Here is a 9,544-nt window from a genome sequence, read left to right on the forward strand (position 1 = left end):
CCCATTGTGGTTGCCATAATATTATTCCTGTAATAACTCAGGAAGTGATTATTTTCTGAGCATCTTTCCCATAGTCTTTAGGGTAATGTGGAAAAGATTGGGGGTTCTATGATCTTTGGAACTTCTATCATGATTTTATGACTACACATATGGGACTGAATTTATTTACTTATTTACATGTGTTTTTCCTAGGTGAGAGCTGAAACGATTACAACATTTTCACTCTGTGGATTTGCCAATTTTAGTTCCATAGGAATCACACTGGGAGGCCTGAGTGAGTTATTTCATTTTCCCAGCTACCCAATAAGCCAGACAGACTCCAGTTTCTGTAGTAAGCAGTCTGGTGCTTCAGTACAAGTTGAGACCAGATAGAGAAGCTGGTGTGAAATGGGCCCTGATTGGCACAGGTAATTTGGAGTTAAGGCAACCATGCTGCCTGACTATGCATGGAGCCCACGCTGGATTTACAATCTCAATTTCTGTTACTCTTTTTCCGTTCAAAGGCTCAAAAGACTTATTTTACTTTTATTTTCCCTTTGAGGAAGATTATCATGATATTACTTTTATTTTGCCATTAAATGGGTATTATGCATATATAAGTAGAGATACTTGGTTTATTATTCAGTACCAAAGGTACTTTCTGAGATTAGGCTGCTCACCAGTTGTCTTCACAGAAGTAGGAGTTGCATAAGGAATCAAAAGACAAATAAAATCATCAGACACATAAGGCAGATAGACAGTAAGAACCACTGGTATCAAGTGTGGGATTAAAAGCTAAAAATCACTAGGTGGGGGAGGGGTAAGTATTTGAAGCAGACACAGATACATTTAGATTGTGGGTGATGGTTGGATGAAAGAGTATGAGGAAAGTGGAGTTGTCCTTGAGGGCAGGGAAAGCAAATGCCAAGAGTTTGGAAGATCCAGGTTAGAAATAAAGTGTAAGAAGAAATGCAGCTAAGTGTGTCCATTTAGAATCATTAAGAATCATTAAATTGATTTATTTGGCTGCTGGTTGAACAATTTAAAGGTGAAACAATTTCCTTTTGGTTTATTTCCCCCCTTTGTTAAATGCTTGTCTGTGCTGTTCTAATTCTGCTGCCCAATTACTGCCTGATTGTGAGATTGCCATCTAGCAGTGGGATGTGCATCATGTGACTGAGGTTTAGGCAAATGTGGCCAACCTTATCCCTCTGGCTCCAAACAGTCCATCAGATTCTGGTCCAACTAGTGAACACCAGGCATCTGTGTCTGTCTGGACCAAACTGGAGCTTTCCTTGATCTAGATGCATCTTGGGAATGTTCATGGAACCACTGAAGTTAGGGTCAGACACACATTCCTTGACCTGGGAAATGTTTGAGTTAGTGAACCCTCAGGACTAATGTATATACACACTTCTTAGGGCACTGCTGGCCAGCCTCTGGTGGTTAGTAGTAAAAAAAAAAAAGCTTTTCATCTGCTGTGTTTTGTTCTTCTGCATTCTTTAATTGGGGCTCATGGGAAATACCAGATTGGCTGGTGAGGAAGAGATAAAATTATTTTGTTTTGTCTGCAGCATCAATGGTACCCCACCGGAAGAGTGACTTGTCCAAGATTGTAGTCAGAGCCCTCTTCACAGGGGCCTGTGTATCCCTTATCAGTGCCTGTGTGGCAGGTATGTACCTCAGCTTAGTCTCTTGGTAGAACTCACATACCTAGGTACTGATAAGATCTCTCTCAGAATACCGACTTAACCATCCATCTCACAGATGCATAGAAAAGGCACCTAATCTACAACCTTCTCCAATTTACACCCAAATTATTTTTTTTAATATATTTTATTGATTTTTTTTTTTTTTTACAGAGAGGAAGGGAAAGGGATAGAGAGTTAGAAACATCGATGAGAGAGAAACATCGATCAGCTGCCTCCTACACATCTCCCACTGGGGATGTGCCCGCAACCCAGGTACATGCCCTTGACCGGAATCGAACCCGGGACCCTTCAGTCCGCAGGCCGACACTCTATCCACTGAGCCAAACTGGTTTCGGCTACACCCAAATTATTGAGAGCTATCAGGAACATGTGTAAAATCTTCCCCTTACTATCTCTGTCTCCTTTATCCAGGAATCCTCTATGTTCCCAGGGGAGCTGAAGCTGACTGTGTCTCCTTCCTAAACACAAGTTTCACCAATAGAACCTATGAGACCTATGTGTGCTGCAGAGAGCTCTTCCAGAGGTGAGTGAGTGTCAGGATCCCAGCTTCCTCCTCTTACATGCTACCCTCAACTCAGGAATCTTCTGGGAGAAATAGGGTATTGAGAGTAATCATGTGGATCCTGAATAGAGTGTTTAAGAAGGAAGATGGGTATTTGTGGTGGTCTAGATCTATGCTCTTTTCTCTTATTACTTATTTCTCTTATTAGTATGTATTATCTCTAGTGTGGACAAGTGACAGATCTTACCGATGTTGGTGGGATACTTAGAAGTGGAAGGGCAGGGGAAGAAGAAAGGAAGTGCGGTTTCCCTCTTGTGACCAGAATGCTGTAGGTGAAGGCTTGGCAATGGTCCTAAGTGGCTAAAAAATGATGGGCTTCTTCAGACAGAAATGATGACTGAAAGAGGATCAAGTTGAATTGGTCATGATGCATTCAGAAAAACGAATTTGTTTACCAATTTCTGGGATATTATAATGGTTTTCTGTTTTCTCATGTAAGGAGCTGGTAAACAAGTAAAAAAACTGAACAATCTGAAAAATCAGTTATTCTTCTTAGATTCCTAAGAGAGGTGAGAACACACAGAAAACAACTGCCCTCAAGATTGGAGAGACAGGTGAATAGAGCAGAGACTCAGGAGTGGAAACTGCTGCAGAAACCTATGCAGGTGTAGGAAAACCTGAAAGTGTAATTGCTGGAGGCATAGTGAGGACAAGTCTGAATGTTAAAAACTTGGGGGGGTGACAGTTATAGGGGGCATCCCCACACTTTTGTGAGCTTTACCTCCAGGAGATAAACCAGGTTCTCACAGTAAATAGAAAAGAAACAGAGATGAAGTTCTGGTGTACTTCAAAATGGTTCCCTTTCCCCCTCCCTGGGTGAGGGGGAAAAGGAACCATTTAAAAACATGCCAGAGACTCTGTTTTTGTTGTTGTTGTTGACACATGTTTTTATTTATTTTGGGTGAATACCAGGAGTAGAATTGCTGGGTCCTAGAGTAGATACATGTATGATGAAAAATATGCTATTGAGAAGTTGGTCTGTAGAACAGTAGAACTGTATGGTCAAATACAATCATTTTATCAGGTGCTCCATTTGAGTCTTAGTTTTCTATGAGTTATTTTCTTTAAACAATTTTTTATTTTTCAATTACAGTTGGCATGCAAATTTATATTACTTTCAGTTGTACAACCCAGTGATTAGACATTATATAACTTACTAAGTGATCATCTTGATAAATCTCATACCCATCTGACACCATACATAGTTATTATATTATTGTCTATATGCCCTATGCTGTTCTTCACACTCCTGTGACTATTCTATAATTACCAATTTTTACTTCTTAATCCCTTTACCTTTTTCACCCATTCTCCCAATCCCTGTCCCATCTGTCAAAATGCTCTCTGTATCTATGTCTGCTTTTTTAAAATTGATTTCAGAGAGAGGAAGGGAAAGGGAGAGAGAGATAGAAACATCAATGATAAGAGAATCATTGATCAGCTGCCTCCTGCACCCCGCCTACTGTGGATCAAGCCTGAAACCTGGGCATGCGCCCTGACAGGGAATCGAACCAGCAACCTCCTGGTGCATGGGACGATGCTCAACCACCTGAGCCACACTGGCCAGGCTGTTGGATTTTTTTATTTAATCCTCACCAAGGATATATTTTTTAAAATTGATTTTAGAGAGAGGAAGGCAGAGAGAAAGAGAGAAACATCCATGTGGGAGAAACATCGATTGGTTGCCTCCCATATGTGCTCTGACCAGGGATTAAACCCACAATCTGGGTATAAGCCATGACCTGGAATTGAACCCGCCACCTTTCAGTGTATGGGATGATGCTCCAATCAACTGAGAAGAAAGGAATAGAAAAAATATTTAAAATAATAATGACTGAGAATTTTCCCAAATTAATGTCAGACACCAAGCCAAAGATCCAAGAACCTCAGAGAACACAAAGCAGGATAAATGCCAAAAAACTCCACCTAGGCATATTTTCAAACTACAGAAGATCAAAGATAAAGAAACATACTAAAAGAAGCCAGGAGGGGGGAAAAGAGAGCATATATAAGCTAAAAGAACTAGTTATAGGATACACAGAAAGAAAGATTTGAGGAACTAGAATGTTTAGTTCTGCCAAAACAAAAGATGTGTACAGTAGTGATATATGGGTGAGTGAAGAGAGTTTTGAAGACAATGAAGAGAGTTCTGGGAGGTGAGGCTAAAAAACGTTAAAAGGCCTTGTATGAAATGCTAAGGAATTTAGATCTTAACTTACAGAATTCTGAACATTGGCATGATAAGATTTTTTTAAAGATAATTCTTATAGCCATTTAGATGTCTGGGAGACCAATAAACACATTGCTATAATAGTCTAAGTGACTAAATGGTGACAGCTGATACTAAGTGGTTATGGGGATGAAGATGCACTACCGAGGAGAATTAATGGGATTGGTCATTGCTAGATAGGAGGGAAGGATGGGGTAGGGAAGGGAAAGGAGCCTCAAGTGATTGTCTTCTTCGTAGCTTGCAAAAGTGGGTCTAAAAGGGATGACACTAGCTCACTGAGAGGAGGTCTAGTTTCAGGAATGGGGATAAAGGGGAAAGATTATGGTTTAGCTTAATTCAGTTGGATATGTTGACTTGGAGGTACCTGTGGGACCACCACGTGACACTACTCACAAGCCAATCGGGGTCTGGGGTTCAGGAGAGAAATCAGAGTGGGAGATATATTTGGAAGTTATCATTAAATAGGTGATCTGTTCACTATATAGGCAGATGTTTGGGTGCTGGCTGCTGAACAAGTTACTATGCCAAATAAACCGATGTTACCCTCTTGTGTTTGGAGGTTATCATCAGAGTAGGCAACCAACAATCTTTAAAAAATAATCCCTTTATTGTACTATTAAAGATGAATTATAAACAGGATAGTGACATAGTTTGATTCCTATGTTCTTGTGGCAGTCCAGTGGAGTTCATTGTAAGCACAATCTAAAGTAAATGAATAAAGTGAAAAATGCTAATTTTTGTTTAACAATGAGTTGTCTTTCCATCACTGAACTTCACTGAAAAATTAACAGAATACTCTTTCTTGCTCATTTCTGCCTCTGAAGCTGTAATGGACTTCTTGTCTATAGTCATTTACTTAGTGTCATTAGCATCTAGATCAGGGGTGGGCAAACTTTTTGACTCAAGGGCCACAATGGGTTCTTAAACTGGACCGGAGGGCCGGAACAAAAGCATGGATGGAGTGTTTGTGTGAACTAATATAAATTCAAAGTAAACATCATTACATAAAAGGGTACGGTCTTTTTTTTTTTTTAGTTTTATTCATTTCAAATGGGCCAGATGTAGTTTGCCCACGGCTGACTAGATTCTAAAAGAGATCATGTTTTTGTTTATACTAAATAAGTTTTGAGTCACTCCAGACCAAGATGGGAATGAGGAGGCTCCTGAATTTCCCTCCTCCAAGCTACTCTGAATGTACAGCTATATTGTAATTCCCTCCAAGAAAACCAGAAACTAGCTGAGTGACTCCTACACATTGGGAAACTGAGAAAATACCCACATTGAATTGGGTAGGAAAGGCTAAGACACAGTCTCACCATAAACCCCACCCCTGGCACAGAACCATACAATTGAGGGAATTCCTAACTCAACTTCTCCCAGAGGAGGGAAGGGTTTGGACTGCACATCTAGGGCACCAGCTTCTAAGGTTCCCACCTGAGGGGCAGGTGCCCCAAACACTTAGCTCTGAAATAATACGGGGCTTGGGTTTCTGAGTCTCCCAGAACTATAGCAAACCAAGAGCAGTTCTTAACAGGGGGTGAGCACTCATTGCGGCTATCCTCCAAGGCTCAGTGCAGAGGGAACAGGCAAACTTGCTCATCTCCCAGTCTTTCCCAGTAAAGGGCTCGACAGTACACTTTCCAAATTGCTGCCTAGACTGTCGCTTCTAATGAGCATGTGCTCACTGCAATCCTCCCCGGATCCCAAACAAGCCCATGGGCACTTCCCCGACCTTTTCCCTCAGGCTCGCTTCAATGATGAAACCAGGTCAGCAGCATTTCTCCGGGAAGAGTGTTACACACCGATGGTGCCACAGGTTTTGTGGTGTTGCCCAAGGGACAAGCCCCCAGGTCACCTGGCTCTGATAACCAATGTGGCTTGCATTCGTGAGTCCCCCGTGTCTAGCTTCTAATTAGCATGTATCTATGGGATGATGGTGATCCTCCTTGGAGCCCACTTTCTCCCTCCAACAATAAAACCAATTTTCCAGTATCTCCCTGGAAGGAGCATGTATACACATCTAATGCCCCAATTTAGATGGCTGCCACAGGCCCCCAAATCACCTGGCTCTGGTAGTAAACTGGGCTTGCATTGGAAATCCATTTCCAGTGGGAAATCTAGCCAACAAAGATGAAGTTTTTAAATGAGCACAGAAGCAACCCTCAATAGGTACACACCCAGGTTCAGCACAGAGGGAGCAGGCACAAATGCCCACCTCCCAGTTTCTCCCTGAAAAGAATCTGACCGCAGCTGGTCCAGCTGGTATCTAAGGATCCAGCTTCTAATTAGCCTGCATTCAGGCGCTGACTGCAAACCACCCCTTCGGGACACTACACAGAGACACATAATTAAATTGTTAAAAGTTAAAAACAAAGAGAATTTAAAATCAGCGAAAGAAAAGTAACTTATTATGTGCAAGGGAATCCTCATAAGAATATTTGCATATTTTTCAACAGCAACCTTGTAGTTCAGAAGGGAGTGGGATAATATATTCAAAAGAAAAACCTGCCAACCAAGAATACTTTATCAGGCAGAGTTGTCTTTCAGAAGTGGAGAAATAGTGTTTTTCAGACAAGCAAAAGCTGATGGAGTTCATTACCACTAGACCAGCCTTACAAGAAACAGATAGTAATACAATCTTCCTAAATTTATTAAGACTTGTTTTGTTGCCCTAACCCAGTGGTCGGCAAACTGCGGCTCAGAAAACCGCAGCTCTCGAGCCACATGCGGCTCTTTGGCCCCTTGAGTGTGGCTCTTCCACAAAATACCTGCTCTTCCACAAAATACCAACTTCTGCGCATGGGCCATGAAGTTTCAATCGCACTGTACATGCGCTCCCGCACGTGGTATTTTGTGGAAGAGCCACACTCAAGGGGCCAAAGAGCTGCATGTGGCTCCAGAGCTGTGGTTTGCTGACCACGGCCCTAACCGATTTGGCTCAGTGGATAGAGCGTCAGCCTGCGGACCAAGAGGTCCCACGTTCGATTCCAATCAAGGGCATGTACCTTGGTTGCGGGCACATCCCCCGTAGGAGCTATGCAGAAGGCAGTTGATCAATGTTTCTCTCTCATCGGTGTTTCTAACGCTCTATCTCTCTCCCTTCCTCTCTGTAAAAATCAATAAAATATATATATTTTTTAAAAAAGACTTGTTTTGTTGCCTTGCATCTGACCTATCAGATAATTTTCATGTGTACTTGAGAAGAATGTACCGGTATATTCTGGTGTTGGATGGATTGTTCTGTAAATGTATGGTAGTCTATCTGGTATATCATATCATTTAAGTCCAAAGTTTCATTGTTGATTCAAAGTTTCATTGTTGATTATCTGTCAGTATGATCTATCCATTACTAAATGGGAATATTAAAATCCCCTACTTGTATGAAGGTTCCCAAATAAATTAAAAATAGAGGTACCACGTGATCCAGCAATCTCACTTCTAGGTATATATCCAAAGAAAATGAAATCACTATCTGTATTCCCATGTTCATTGCAGCATATTCACAGTAGCCATGGTATGAAAACCACCTCTGTGTCCACTGACAGATGAATGGATACAGAAAATGTATCCTTATGAAAGAAGGAAATCCTGGTATTTGTAACAACATTAAGCAAAGTGAAATAAGATTGACAAAGACAAATACTGCATGGTATCACTTATATGTAGAATAAAAAAAAATTTTTTTTAAGTCAAACTCATAGAAACAGAGTAGAGTGGTGGTTGCCTGGGACTGGGGGGGGGGGCAGTGTATATAGGGGGTGGTGGAAATAAATGCTTATATACAGGTCTTATCTTGGGCATGAATGAGAAAATAAATATACTTAATTCTGTCCTATTTAATTGGTCATTGCAATTGGATCCATTTATAGGTTGTTGTTGTTTTTCCAGTTGCTTGGTAGAACTTATTGATATGTCTTGTTGAATTTTTTAAAAAATCTGACCCACTATGTATCTCTCTGGCTTTTCATTTCAGTACTTCTCTGAATGGTACCAACGCTCCTTCTTTTTCTGGTCCATGGGAAAATAAAGAATTCAGTGCCACAGCCCTTACTAACTGCTGTGACTTCTACAACAATACTGTGTGTGCCTAAGGCTGGTCCATTTTCATAACAGTCTCGGTCTTGACAGACTTTTGATGGTAAAGGTATTTATGTAGTCAAGAGTTCCCACTCTGCAACTAACTCACCATGATCTTTAACAGTACATGTAAAAAAATAATTTGGTTCACTGTATGCCAGTAATGAAAATCAGCATTTGTCTTTCCATTATTTGGCTGAACCAAATAGGAAATTCTTTATGGGCTCTGTCTGAGTTTACATGTGAAATAATAAATATTACCATATCAAAAATATCTGGCAAATCTTCCTTCTAGTTGCCACCTTAAAAATTCTGTGATACAGTCTGCTATAAATGTGACTTAGTATGTAATGCACACTGCGGTGAAAAGCTGTATTTTTTGGAGTTCTGTGGATGAGATAGACTTATGGTTCTAAAGATACATATGAAAGTTACATGAATATATAATGATAAAATGTTTTTCTGGTTGTCACACATACAACCTCCTTAACATAACATAGTAAACAAAAAGTATTTCCTATCTACAAACTTGGAAGGAATGTCCATTTCTTAAAGATCCTTACTTTGTTTTAGTATTGTGCTTTAGTGCCCTATTTGTTTCAAGTTTACAGGGAATCCTTCAAAACAGGATGTCAATTTTGCCTCCCAGGGGACATCTGGCAATGTCTGGAGACATTATTACTTGTCACAAATGGGGGAAGAGGGGAAGGATGCTGCTGACATCTACTAGGTAGAGGCCAGGATTGCTATTAAGCATCCTATAATGCACAGGTTTCTCTGGCCCCAAATTTTACCACTCTGATTTAAAATGTCTCATATATTCCTTATATCTAATATTATTTATAGTATTAAAATATTATGCTATTAAGAGTTTCAAAAGGATATAGAGTTCCTTAAAAGTTAAACATGGAATTACCTCATGTTCCTACAATACCACTCCTAGGCATAGATGCAAAAGAACTGAAAATAGGTATTCATACAAGT

General features: G+C 40.5%; 1 protein-coding gene across 1 annotated transcript in view; it reads left to right on the forward strand.

Annotated features, from left to right (window-relative positions):
- SLC28A2 (solute carrier family 28 member 2) overlaps positions 1-8,939 on the forward strand; it is a 28,582-nt gene extending 19,643 nt beyond the window's left edge. The window contains exons 14-17 of the mRNA XM_023746544.1: positions 193-274; positions 1,554-1,652; positions 2,103-2,214; positions 8,457-8,939. Of these exons, the coding sequence (XP_023602312.1) occupies positions 193-274; positions 1,554-1,652; positions 2,103-2,214; positions 8,457-8,574 (411 nt within the window). The 3' untranslated portion in view covers positions 8,575-8,939. The remainder of the gene's footprint in view (positions 1-192; positions 275-1,553; positions 1,653-2,102; positions 2,215-8,456) is intronic.
- Positions 8,940-9,544: the final 605 nt, after the last annotated feature.

Source organism: Myotis lucifugus, unplaced genomic scaffold (assembly GCF_000147115.1).
Source record: "Myotis lucifugus unplaced genomic scaffold, Myoluc2.0 scaffold_692, whole genome shotgun sequence".
Taxonomy (NCBI): Eukaryota; Metazoa; Chordata; class Mammalia; order Chiroptera; family Vespertilionidae; genus Myotis; species Myotis lucifugus.